This window comes from Heteronotia binoei, chromosome 11 (genome assembly GCF_032191835.1).
Source record: "Heteronotia binoei isolate CCM8104 ecotype False Entrance Well chromosome 11, APGP_CSIRO_Hbin_v1, whole genome shotgun sequence".
Lineage (NCBI taxonomy): Eukaryota > Metazoa > Chordata > Lepidosauria > Squamata > Gekkonidae > Heteronotia > Heteronotia binoei.
This window is the reverse complement of record NC_083233.1, coordinates 45,310,002-45,323,946: the sequence shown is the minus strand read 5'-3', so window position 1 is coordinate 45,323,946 and position 13,945 is coordinate 45,310,002. Positions and strand designations below refer to the sequence as shown.

The 13,945-nt window shown below is 41.7% G+C and overlaps 1 protein-coding gene across 1 annotated transcript in view; it reads left to right on the top strand.

Annotated features, from left to right (window-relative positions):
• The first annotated feature begins 1,943 nt into the window (after positions 1-1,943).
• Positions 1,944-13,945, top strand: part of STK26 (serine/threonine kinase 26) — a 59,994-nt gene continuing 47,992 nt past the window's right edge. Inside the window, exons 1-2 of the mRNA XM_060248932.1 lie at positions 1,944-2,484; positions 2,969-3,115. Of these exons, the coding sequence (XP_060104915.1) occupies positions 3,074-3,115 (42 nt within the window). The 5' untranslated portion in view covers positions 1,944-2,484; positions 2,969-3,073. The remainder of the gene's footprint in view (positions 2,485-2,968; positions 3,116-13,945) is intronic.

The window sequence follows — 13,945 nt, the reverse complement described above, 5'->3', positions numbered from 1 at the left end:
TACTTTCTTTTTCACAGCCAGCAAATTCTGCTGGAAGAAGACCAAGTAAGGTAAGTGTTTGTGTGTGTGAGAGAGAGGGAGGGGGCAGGGAGGGGGGAATTCCCTGGTATGGAGGCCCCCCCCTTTAGAAAGCGTGGTGGGGGAAAGGTCGACTAGGCACTCTATTATTCCCTATGGAGAACGATTCCCATAGAGAATAATAGGGAATTGATCCATGGGTATTGGGGGCTCTGGGGGGGCTATTTTTTGAGGTAGGGGCACCAGATTTTTAGTATAGCAGCTAGTGCCTCTCCCCAAAATACCCCCCAAGTTTCAAAAATATTGGACCAGAGGGTCCAATTCTGTGAGCCCCAAAAGATGGTGCCCCTATCCTTAATTATTTCCTATGGAAGAAAGGCATTTAAAAAGGCATGCTGTCCCTTTAAATGTGATGGCCAGAACTCCCTTGGAGTTCAATTATGCTTGTCACATCCTTGTTCCTGGCTCCACCCCCAATGTCTCCTGGCTCCACCCCCAAAGTCTCCTGGCTCCACCCCCAAATTCTCCAGATTTTTCTTTAATTGGACTTGGCAACCCTAGATGTATGGGGTAGAAAGAGATTATTGGAGATTACTGCTGTATATCTCAACAGCACTGGAAGTGATGGTACTATGAATTTGGCACCATTTTATTGGTCCTGCTTTTAACAGCTGTTTGACATCAAAATTAAACTCCTCCTGTAGATATTAAAAAGGATGAAAGAAGTTCACTGACTAAATATCTGCACAAAAGGTTGCTCTTAATGGCATGGGAAACACAGCCAGTAAAAAGCTGCAATATCCTTTTTGGGATAACTGCAGAAAAGCTTATATGAACTTTATATAACTTGTACTGCAATTAATGAATTAATTTCAATTCTCTGCTACCTTTCACAGCAATTTCACAGTGTTTCAGTCAAAGAAAAATAGCTGTCAAAAGATTTTCTTGAAACCAAGCAAGTTTGGTTGTAGCTTGAGGAAGGGTTCCAGTAGTAGTAGCTGAAGGAAGGGCCTATTAAATGTGTAAGCATATTTTGAGGTACAGTAGCTGCCAGTGCCCAGTGTGGGTGGCACACAGCACTGGCATTACTGATGGCAATGGCAACAGCACTTCCAACTGCATACACTGGCCGGTGCTGTTGGGGAAAGGGTGTGTAGGTGGTTCAGGCAATTGAACATGAGCATTAGGAGTGCATGCAAGCTGGAGAAGAACACACAAACAGATAGGTGCATGCAGGTGTGAAGGTGGAAAGAGAGGACCCTGGGAATGTATGAAAAAGTTGCAGACCACCCACTTTCCACCCCCATTTTGGCTCAGCATGAGTTTCAGAGAGATTTTTTTTCTGAAAACGAAGTTACTTCAGAAGAAGAGGCAGGTTTGGGGGAGTGCCCTGGAAGTGACATCACAGGAAAAGGTAGAGTTTTGGTTTTGGTGGAGTTTTGGTTGTGTGCCCTGGAAGTGACATCACTTGGTCCTTGAGCTGGAAGTGACACCACAGGAAATGACATAATTCCTGTCTCCTGGCTCCACCCCTGAATTTTAATGGGCCATGAAAGAGAAGTGTAAAAATAACCGGCCGCGGGAAAGAAAAGTTTGGGAAACCCTGCTCTAATCTGAGTTAGTGTGAGCTAGCTCACAGATTTTTAGCCTCCAGCTCACACATTTTTGTCTCAGCTCAGGAAAATTGACCCCAGATCATAATCATTTATACAGTAGCTCACAAGGTAGAATTTTTGCTCACAAGACTCTGCAGCTTATGGGAACGTTGTCCCCGGCCCCTGTTGGCCTCCCATTCTCCCTCAGCTCCCCGCTTCAGGGCCCAAATTCCCTTCAGCTTAACTTCTCCCTCCCCATAACCCCACCCCTTTTTCCCTCTTTCCCCTCCCCCGCTGGTGTCCCCTCCCCATAGGCGGGCAAAGGGTGACGCTGCTGAGGAGGAGCGGCGGCGGCAGTGTTTGCGCTCCGCCAGGCCGGAGGAAGAGACTGGGGTCCGGACGACGGCCGGGAAAAAGCGAGAAGGCCCTGTAGTAGCGGCGGCAGCAGCAGCAGCATCCCTCTTCCTTGTTCACGCGGTCATCTTCTCTCGCTCTCTCGCCCTTTTTGCAACACAGCCGCAGAGCCCTCCTCCCGCTGGTGCGATCCCGCGCAGACCCAGCCCGCTCTCCTGGTCAGGCCTTCGCCACAGCTTCTGCCGCTTTCGTCCCCTTCTGCGCGCCGCTGCGCCGGCGGTCCTCGTTCCTTCTCTCCCCGCTTCCTCGCCGGGCCTCCCGGGGAGGAAGCGGGTCATGGGCTGCGGCAGAGGAGGAGGAGCCGACGCCGGGCAGGCCGCGCCGACCTTACTCGCAGCAGCTGCGGCAGCACAACCACCGATGCCTGGGCGCCGCTAGCCCGGCCCCAGCGAGGAGAGAAGGAGGGCGAGGAAGAGAGATTCACCGGCCGTCGCTGTTGGGGGAAAATTGGGTTGAGGTAAGTGGGAAGGAGATGTCTTTTACGAGCTTCTGCTTCATTTCTTTGCACCTCTTCCGAAAAAGCCCTTCGGGTGAGGCCTGGTGGTGGTGGGGAGAATGCGTGTGAATAGTGGTACAGGGGAAGGGAGAGGACGTGGGACTAAGAGGGGTTTGTGGAAACCTAGGGCTGTATAGGCCAGAGTGGGTAGAGGTAATGGGGGTGGAGGGGTTGAGGGGAAAACTGGCTTGTGTCCGAGGCAGGAGGCTAAAGCGGCCAGAAGGACTGGTGGAGTTAAGGGAGGATATAAGTTGATTTGTATGGGCTATTAGAAGAATGTCTTGTGCTTGTGGACTGAAGCTAAAGGGCAGGAGGGTGAAGGAGGGATCCGGATGTTTGGAGGGAGTGGTGGGGGGACTGCAGGATTTCTCCTGTCTTCCCATCTACCCCAGTGTTTGATACAGGATTTCTTTTTTCTTCTTGACTCTCCCCCTTGCCCTTGCAGGTCTCCCTGAAGCCCTCCTGGTGTGCTTTTCCCTAAAGCAACTTCAGCAGCGGGAGGAAGAGGAAAGAAAACAAACACAAAAGGGGAGGTGGGATTGAGGCCACCATGGCCCATTCCCCAGTAGCAGTGCAGGTGCCTGGCATGCAGGTGAGAATTCTGTGGGCTCTGGTGAGAAGGCACACTTGGTGGCATTTGGAAAATTATACCAAGGGTTTATAGCTTGCTGTCATTGTAAGAACTTGATATGTCAACCTTTATTAAACACTGGCTGAGAAGTTTTTCTGTTCAGCTCCATCGGTGTTAAAATATGATCTCTAAGAATTGATGTATGCTGTATCAAGTAAGTCACACCTGACAGAAGTGGGGGCTGGACCTGCTTTAAAGTTATTTTTGAAATTTAACTTTGGACAAAAGTTCAGATTTTAGATACTTGAGAAAGATCTCCACCTTTTCACCACTTTTAACTTGCTGAACTGTGTGTGCAAAGAAGTGGCTAAAGGGCACAGGTCACTGTTGAAGTGAGGATTTGGGGTAAGAATGTGAAGCTGCTGATATTCTGCAGTTTGCATCCTAGGTGTCTGTGTCTACCTTAGGAGAAGTGGTTGACTCTGGAGTATCTGTTTTTGAAGGCTCAAATTGCCTTTTTTCCCTTAATGAACTTGTAGGATTATTTGTGTTAAAACTCTAGACAACCCCAGAATGTCTTAATGCAGTTACTAGTAGTTCATTTTGCAGCAGTTTACTCTATTTTGTCCTTTGACTCACGTATTCTCTATTCCAGAGTTGTTCTTTTAAAGGGGGTGCTGTATTTTGTTATGAGCTGTGGAAGGGATTGCAAGATATTGCCAGTGTTTCTATGATGTACGTGTGTGATCAGTTTGCTGCAGCATGGAAACAATGTTGTTATTAATACAATGGGTGCTGTTGCTTTGGTATTAAACACAGACTCCAGTTTTCATTGTTAGATGGAGTCCCAGTTGGAAAGGGGTTTTGGAGTTTTGTTTGGGTAATATAGTGCTACAGAATTCTGTGTGGGTCATCATAGAACACTGTAGTGGTTCAAACGTAGCTGAAGAAAACATGTAGATGGATTTAAAGAAGGGAAATGTTTTTCATTTTGGCTGTTTCAGATCTTACTCACAGCTAGTCTCTGAATCTTTTCCGGGGGGGGGGGTAGGGGCTTTATTTTTTCAGTGATTTGCTAATCCGTTTGGCACATATGTAATGGCATTAAGCTCTTTTTTAAAAAAGAGAGCACAAAGACTTCCCTGAGATTTTTTCTTCCTTGATCAATTTACATCTAGCTCTGTCTATGGATCAAAAGCTTCTGATTCTACTTGGGTTTATCTTCTGAATCCAATATGTTACCCTCCAGTTACTTTAATTTTTCTCTAATTCTGTCACGTGCACCAAGGAGCTGGTCAACAAAAATTAATCTGAAAGTATGCACACAAGCTCTTTGGAACAGCTTATAGCACTGTGTGCTCTTGTATTTGGTATTTTCTCAAAACAAATTGTTTCTGATCTTCAGTAGAATTTATGCGAGCTCAGACTTATCAAATTTCCCACAAAGCATAGTTTTCAAAATTTCAGTGCAAATAATTATTTTGAACATTTAATATCACACTGTAACTTTGTCTGACTTTTAAATGCAGCTTACTCTGTGTGTGTGTGTGTGTTTTCTTAAATATTTTTTTGTAATAGGAGTGGGAATATTTTTATTCTACATACATTCTGTGTGTCACCCAGCACCTGTGTTGTCACAACTGCTGTCAATGATGAGACAGAAAAGGAAATCAGTTCCTGATTGTACTGAAAGCAGTATATCCTGCAAAATGTAGGAAGCATCTTGATTGTGAATCAGGGCTTCAGAGTTCACATTAAGCCTTATCTCAGGGACAATGTTCCCTCTAAGCTGCAGTCTTGTGAGCAAAAATTCTACTTTGTGAGCTACTGGTCTTAAAGTTGTGAGCTACAGCATAAATTATTGTGTGCTCTGGGGTCAATTTTCCTGAGCGAAGACAAAAATGTGTGAGCTGAAGGCTAAAAATCTGTGAGCTAGCTGATGCTAACTCAACTTAGAGGGAACACTGATCAAGGGTGTCAGATTAATTTGTTATGAGGGTCGGAGCTGACATAAATGAGACTTTGTTGGGCCAGGCGATCTGTGTCATAAAATGTAATGCCAGGTAACGGAGATATACACTTTATAAAAGGACACAGACAAACACAATTAAAGATTTTGTATCTCTCCCGTGTGATTGAGGGAATTGGACAAAGGAAGCTTTGGCTCTTTCCCTCCCCAGGGGATTAGGAGGGAGCAGAGCCTCAGCCAATAAAAGGAAAAGAGGCTTGGCTCAGTAGCTCTGCTATGCAATTGAGAGAGCCTGGCAAAGCAAGCCTCCCTTCTTCCCCAAGGGAAGAGCCTCAGTCAGTGGAGAAAATACAGGCTTGCTCTGTAGCTCCTGTGTGATTGATCAAGCCTGGCAAAGCAAGCTGTGACACAGAAGGAAGCAAGAGAGGGAGAAGGAAGCAGACTTGCTTGCGGGCCTAATAGGAACCCTCTGGGGGCCTGATCTGGACCCAGGGTTGCACGTTTGACACCCCTGCCTTACATTATAGCAAGTAATTCTGAAGTGTATTGGAAGTTTGGAAATTTACCAGTTTAAAGCATTCATAGCAGAGCTGTGGAAAGGTTACTTGAATTTGAAATGTATTCATGCAAATAGTATAATTGTATATTTTAGTAGCTTCTTCTTAAATGTTTAACATAGTTTGCCTTATTTCATATTTCCATGCTTTCTTACCATCTCAGGGCTTACACTGTAGCAGTGTGGTAAAACCTTTATTTTGAGAAGGAACCTGTGGAATCCTTTATTTGTCCTCCCCCCAAATGTGTGGTTAGGAAATTAAACATTGCTGCTTTCTCTTTCAACTAGTTTGAAATCCTAGTTTTGACAGAGAGGAAAACACAGTTTGCTGTGAAGTTATCTGTTTTCTAGCCATGTGTGAGGGAGAAGGAATTCATGAGCCCAAACCTATCACAGGCTTTTTCCCTCTAACAACAAACCTTGGTTTATCACTGTGTGTAAATCTTGCCAGTGTCTCCTTGTCAGTTCTTTAGTCCACGCAAACACAATATGAGGTACATTAAACTGAGTGACTTGTCCAGAGCCGAACAATGTGCATCAAGCAGAGCAGGAATCTAAACCTGGATCTCCCACAGTCAAATGCAGTATTCTGACCATCTTGTTTTTAATTATTTAGAGAAAAGGGATAAAAACATTTTTGTAAGTCATGGTGTCCAAAAAATAAGACTCTTGCCTTCCTAGTGAAGGGGATAAATTATTCACTATTTTATCCGCAATATATTTGCTAAACACTGTCTGGATCTGTCCTGAAAACAATTTACTAGCTATAGTTATTGGTTCTTGGTACTGTGTGTTTTGTCCTATCTAAACATGTTGTGAAGACATTCGCATAAGTGATATAATCTGCTTCCATTTTTTTGAACCAGTATGTAATGGTTGGAGCATCAGACTAAGATCTGGAAGACTGAGATTTGAATCCCTACTCTGCCATAGAAGCTTGCTGAGTACCTTGAGCCAGTCACACACTTGCAGCCCAACCTTCCTCACAGGGTGTTTGGAGGATAAAATGAAGGAAAAGGGAATGCTGTAAGCTGCTTTGGGTTCCAGTTGGGGAGAATAAATATGTATAAAATGGCTGTTGATTATCTCTACTAGTGAATGTCTTAGCAGCTGCTTTTTGCATGGTTTTGGTATGGTTGTGTTCCACATAGGATTAGTTTCCATTCCATGTATGCCACCAAAGCGATGAGAGACAACTTGTGTATAGTGACCATGCCCTGTGTGCAGAGCTTAAGCATGAATTCTAGCAGTACACACAAAAGTACAGAAATTGTAACTAATCATGAAAGACCTGGTTTAAGTGACACAGGAACTGGTGATGCATACAGTGAGAGAATATAATTTCTTAGAAGGGACTCAGGGGAATCTCTCAAGCAGGGCAGCAACAAAAAAATTAAAATGTGACAACAGCTGAACTGCATGGCAGAATTCCATAGTTGGGGACACAGCTTTATTCAAGGAGCTTTATAATTTTTATGTTATTAAGTGTGTATTTATTTCCTTGTTTTTGCTTGATTTGTTCATGTTGAATCATTTTGGCTTCTAATGGCCCTCTGCTCATATGATCTGCAACATCTGAATTTTCACAATGTTTGGTTCAGTTTTCTTTTTTGTCTTGAAAATGTAGGAATATAGACGGGATAGAGAGAAGAGAGATATAGGTTTAGGATGGGATTAAATGCAAGAGTAGTTGATCAGAGACTGTGGGTCCCTGGGGAGAGTTAGTAAATTGTTTGCGCTAACTAGAAGGCCTACCTAGCTGGCTGTCACTTTCTGACACACCAGTAGTTGGGTGCCTGCAGTTTTTTTCAAACCATCGTCACCAGTTTGGAGAGTTGGAACTTTGATTATTTTGTTGCTTGAATTATATATATTTGCTTTACTCATTTTCTCTCTCTGTCCCCTATTTTTGTTAATGCACATCAGATACAGGATTTTTTAATTTGAAAAAATCCTTCTGTTAGACCTAAAATTGAGCCTCCAGGGCAGCATACAAATATTGCAATTAAAAACAATGTAAATACAATTTAATGCCTGGGTAGGAATAAATTAAATCAGGAAAGATGTTAAAACCTCTTTTAATGTTCCCTTCTCTTGGTTTGTTGGTATGTAAATGTACCAAAGAGTACCTTCAGGCTCTCACCCCCTCCCCCACAAAAAACCCCAAATGTTGCAAACCTGAGGTTATAAACTCACTCAAAAATCATTTTACCTTTCCAAATCCAAAAATCTAATTCTCCATTTCTTTTCTTTTTTTATTTTGGTTATCCTTGGTCTGTTCTGTATTCTAAGAGCTTTGCGGTTGTTTAAAGCACTGTATTCTATTGAGATAGTAATAGCACGGTTCCTTTAATTTAACCTATATCCCTTTATAGATGCAGAATTAATGTATTTTTCCATTAATTCAGCTACACTGATTCAGAGAATAGTGTGTTCTTTAGATACTACTTTTTTTAGTTAAGACAGTACAAACCAAAAAGTCTTATAAGAACTGGAAGCAGAGAGGAATTATTTCACATACCTTCTCCTTTATCTTTTTCCTTTTAGCTCTTGTTTAAGAAAGTGGTTGTTAAAGGATTAAGATACAACTGGATTTGTTCTCTTTTAATTTTTGCCATTATTAAAGCCAATTTTGTTGTTGTAAGAGGTAGTAGCTCATTTTGGATGCTGTCAAAATGTACATGCCTTTATTTCGATAAGCATAAACTGACCTAAGTTTAAACAGAGTGTTCCTCAATAGTTATAGTGGATTTCTTTAAAGAAATTAGAACATGGAACAAATTGGTATTCTGTGCAGGTCATTAACTGTATAACAAATTTTAATGTGTTCTCTAAATGATTAGCCTCCCAAATAATTTGAATGAACAAGAATCAGCAATGTTTTATGTATGCTCTTCAGGAAGAATCCTCGGTTGGACCAGATCAAGGTCCCAGCTAGTCCAGAATCCTATTTCCAAAAGTAGCCAGCCTGATGCTTCCAGAAATCCATCAAGGAGGCATGAAGACAACTCATTTCAGCATAAATGTTATTTCTGAGCTATGTGTATAGTGCATTAAGTCGCAGACAACTTATGGCAACCCCATAAGAGGCTTTCAAGGGAAGTGAGAGGCAGAGGTGGTTTGCTGTTGCCTTCCTCTGCAGAGTTTTCCTTGGTGGTCTCTCTTCTGAGTACTGACCCTGCTTAGCTTCCGAGACTTGACAAGATTGGGCTGTATCATGCCACTTTTCCTCCTTCTCTAATGTTTAAAGATTAGTGTTAATATTTCCAAGGGATTTAGAAAGACATACAAACAGAGGCTTTTAAAGTAGCTTGCACACTATCACACTGTACTGTTATTCCTCTGCATGCTGTTGGAAGGTATGTGCTGAAGTTAATCTAAAATAATTATGTCTGATCTAAAAGAATTCTATTGTAATCCTTAGGAAGCCTGTACTACATGTGACCTTGCTTCATGGAAAGTCGAACATATTTTTACCCAGGGCTTTTTTGGAGCAGGAATGCAGTTCCGACTGGCTTGGCATTGGGGTGTGTGACCTAATATGCAAATGAGTTCCTGCTGGGCCTTTTCTATTTAAAAGCTCTGATTTTACAGCAGCACTTACACATTTGCAAGGAAATGCTAGCCTCAAAGTGGTTTTGCTGTGTAAAGCAAGATCAACCAAAGGAACTTGTCTGGAATCATGTAGTATATTGTTCAGTGATAAATTAATGAGGAGTTCAGTGTACAGGTACAGCTGCATCTTTAACTTTCTAACTTGAACAGATTTGTTTAGCTTTGTGCTGATGAAACTGCACTGTCTCCTTGTGTATTAATCTTTATGTTAGAAGACCTGCATTGTAGCTTAAGACATAATTGAAATACAATGCATTCTACATGGATATATTTGAAAAGCTGTATTTGAATGGTTATTGGCAGATGTTTCTTGACTATGTACCAACATTCTGCCAGATTTTTTTAGAGAAGCCTCTGGGATCACCTCACAAAAGTATTTTAATGATGGAATCTTGTAGAGTAGTGAGGAAATATGGAGGCTCCAATTGTGCTGACACCTTTGTAGGGAGAGGAGGCATTAAATGTGGGCAGAAATACCTGAGAAGGGAGTATGTATGGCCAGAAAGAGAAGCTGTGTCATATTCTTCATGCTGCTGCTGTATTTCCTGGATCAGACTACAATGTTGGAGCTGGCCTTTAATCTTTAGTGGTACCTGTCACCTTCAAGCTATGTTGTAAGCATACTTTCACAAAGCCCTTGCTTGGAACCTGTCCAGCAGTTCTGTTTGCTGTATGAGGTGGGATAGAATTCACTGCTTTCTCTGTTAGCTTGTGTTGGTTCTTCAGGTCTGACTGGAGTTTAATGTAGCAAAAACTTGTGTTGGCTGATAGGAATTTAAAGGTGGATCTTGACTATGAAGTACATATTAATGGAGTGCTATTTTTAAGACCATTCAAACAGTCATGAGACTGGTGGTGGTTGAAAGTGCTTTCAGGTCACAGCCAATTTATGGTAACCCCCATAGAATTTTTATGGCAAGAGACAAACTGTGGTGGTTTGCTACAGCCCGTTTCTGCGTATTTCCTTGATGGTCTCTTATCCAAGTACTAACCTCTGTTGACCCTGCTTAGGTTCCAGGATCTGATGAGATAGATCAGGCTAGCCTGGGCTATCTGGGTTGAGGCATCATGAGATTAATGCAGACGTATTCCTGTAGCAGAAAAATGAAAACTGAATCCATCTGAAATGTGACATACATGCACATGGTAGCCTGACTGTAAAGTGAAGTAGAACAAGTGGTAATGTGAAATTTAAAATGAAATTTGCAATTCTTGCTTTGACAGTATTTAGAAGTTTGTTGAGACTTACATAAATGTGTTTTTAAAAACTTGAATGGTACAAGATTCTAAATGAGGTGTGAATAAGAGTCATGGCAAATGCTTTCCCCAGAGCATATGTAAAACTCAGTCTGTAGACAAACCAAAGTTACATAGAGCTATTTAAGGAGAGAAAAAGACTAGCATTTAATCCTAAACATTGTGACTAAAGCAAAAGTTAAAACTACCATCGCTACTTAGTTTGGATTTCTCTCTGCCCCCCCTCCTTTCTCAAATAAGAAGTTAAGAATAGAAGAGCAGCTGTGCTGGATCAGACCAATGGTCCATGTAGCCCAGCATCCTGTTTCACACAGTGGCCAACCATAAAGAAGATCACTAATACCATAATCCTGAGCATGTTTACTTGGACATAAATCCCATTGAATTCAAGTAAACATTTTTTAGGATCAGGCCTTTTTATCACAAACACCAGAGAGCAGAGAATAGCTTCGGAAAACTATTTCAGTGTTGCTTAATTGGGGGAGAAATCAATATTCATTTAAACTTGTTGACTGTGTTCTTTGTTTTAATGAATGCCAATGAAGATTCATTGTAGATTTATAAAAGCAAGACTCTTCATGTGTTTCTTGATATTCCTGTTCTGTTGTCTGTCAAATTGCTGACTTGATAGAGCTTTCAACACTGCCTTGTCAGGAGAAAAAGAAACGTTTTTTTTCTGTGCTCCTGAATTTTGCTTTTGCGTACTAGCTGGGAGGATCAAACAGTGTTGACTGAAATGGGTGTTCACAAAAGATACAGAGCAGTAGAAACTTAAAGCATTGTTGGTTCTTTATTCACCGCATGAGACTACCCACTTTGGACAACAGTTCCATATTCTCTTTGGCTTTTGAAGCAGCCAGTCAGTTGCTACATTTCAATTGATGTTTCTGTAGCACTGAGTGCACATATTATTTTTGCATAGGAGCTCACTGTTAACAAGAAATGGCTGACAGCCCTCCTTTTGAGACTACTGTTTGTACATGCTCAGCTTCTGCTTTTTTGCAGAAAAGGGTAAAAGCAGTTCTAAATATGTTAAAAATTTAAGCATTGTGTTGTGATAATTCTGTCTAGAACTTCAGCTAAAAGCAAATTATATTCTAAATCATTTAAAGTTATCAATTTACACTTTGTAATCTGCTTTGAGTCTTAGTGAGAAAGGTGGGCTTTACTGTAAATAAGGATAATAAATCAAATAATCTCACACATGTGCCAGAGTAGCAGATACTGTCAGCCAAAGATGAGACGTTACAGAAGCATGTATAATGTTTTGCTGCTTCTTGCTAAGTCAGGTCAGGGCTAATACAATAGACCTCCCTGCCTCTGGTTAAGAGTGCAAATGCTCTTGTACAGTTGGCCTGTTGTTGGAGCAGCACCAGCCCTTTGCAGAGTGTCAGGCTCTTGCCCAGTGAAGTGTCATTAACTGGAGGAGTCAGACCAGTGTACAGTTATATTTGGACAGTTTTATTGCATTTTAAATTTTCTCAACTCCATCCGGTGTCCCTTGATTGGCTTATAGCATTTCCATATGTCAGGGGTGGCCAACAGTAGCTCTCCAGATGTTTTTTGCCTACAACTCCCATCAGCTCCAGCCAGCATGGCCAGTGACTTGGACTGATGGGAGTTATAGGCAAAAACATCTGGAGAGCTACCGTTGGCCACCCCTGCCATATGTATATTGGAACTTAATTTTAAAAAGAAAACGAGCAATTCTCCATTATTCAAAACCATCAAACATTGATGTAAATAAAAATATGTTGAATTGCACATGGAACAGGCTTCAGCTCTGGCAGACCTCCAAAGAAGGCAGTTGAGCAGTATAAATGGAGAAAAAGGGTTTGATAAAAAACTTCATGTGAGTTGTGATGCCCCTACTCAGATCTTTGCACTGACTTTCATTCCCCTTCTGTATCCAGCACAAATGACTTACCTTTCCTTTCAACCTTTTTATTGCATCACTCCATCTGATCTTTTGGCTATTATTTCTTGTTATGTTTCCTGCCTGTTGCCTCTGTTCCTCCAATTCTGCCACTCTTGTCTAACCAGAATTATTCTCCTTTGCATGGGTCTCCCTCCTTAACTATGGCCTTGGTGATATCTCGGCAGCTTCCTTCAAATTGCTCCTTATATCCTTCTGATTTGCTCACATTTATCGCTCTCTATCCTTGTGTCTCGCTCTATTTTGCCCTTTATCTCATTTTAAATTGTAAGTTCCTTAGGCGGAAGGAGCTCAGCTTTTGCCCATGTAATTCTGTAAAGCACAATGTATGATAGTGCTGCATAAATAATAAGTGCAGCCAGTCTCAAGGAAGTTGTTGAGCTGGTGTAGTAAAATCATTAAATGTAGTTTATTAATCAGTGACAGATTTCCTCATTGCAAGTCATACCACTCCATGCTTCATTTCTTCACCTATGTGGTAATAGAGCTTCCTTGTCTACTCAGATTGTTTGAGACTAGGACAGCTCACTGTAGTTTGTATTCTATTTTTGGCACAGCTGAACTCACAGAGTTAGGTATTACTGTAAGAAAAACAACAAATACCAGACAAAGGGCCAGTTGTATCAAGCTCTTCAGGTGCCAAAGAACCTGGACTGAGGCACTTCACAAAAACTATTTTGTTGGCAAGTTACCTTTCCCCCCAGTTAATTAAGGTAAAATGTGGGCAGGCAACAAACAGACAATAGAATATCAACCTTTTAAAAGGGTGTGAAATCCCTAACTAGAATTGCCAGATTATTAGGGAGTAGCTCATGTCATGAACATACCATTGAAGATACTGACATGTAGCTATTACTGAAGTCATGAACTGTCTCTGGTTTACACAAGCTTTGTCTGTGGGGGAGGACAAAATGGAGCCTGTTACGCTGAACAGTCCTTAAAAATGTACTTGCTCATCTGTCAGGTGTTTATATTTAACATGGGAAGAAAACTCAGCCAATATTGTTGCATGGTGAAGGGAATTGTGTATACTGTATAGCAGCCTTCTGTGGTTGAGGGTTGCTGAGAGGGTCAACATATCACAGTTGTCCCACAGGCCAGATTGACTAAAGGGAAGAGTAGCTTTCCTTTATGGCTTGTCTTGCTTGCTGGAGTCATTTGGAGCTATCCGTACCACAGCAACTTTGGAGAGGTATGCCTTATTGGCACCTCTGTGCCCTGTGCACATTGTAGGATGGTTTGTGTGAGTTAAACCCTAGGAAATATTGTGTGGAAGATCATAATTGAGAGCAGGTGATTGGGCTACATCAACAGAATCCCTCCAATAATTATTCTTTGTCTTTACTTTGATCTGCTTTTGCAGACATAATTAACACAAAAAGTGTATTCAGTCCCACTTGGGGGGGGGTCTTAACATGGATTCTGCAAGTATATTTTGTCTTCTGGAATATTCTGTGATACGCAGCTTCTCCCATCTAGTTTTCTCCGCCATGTTTATTTTATTTTATTTACCTTTGA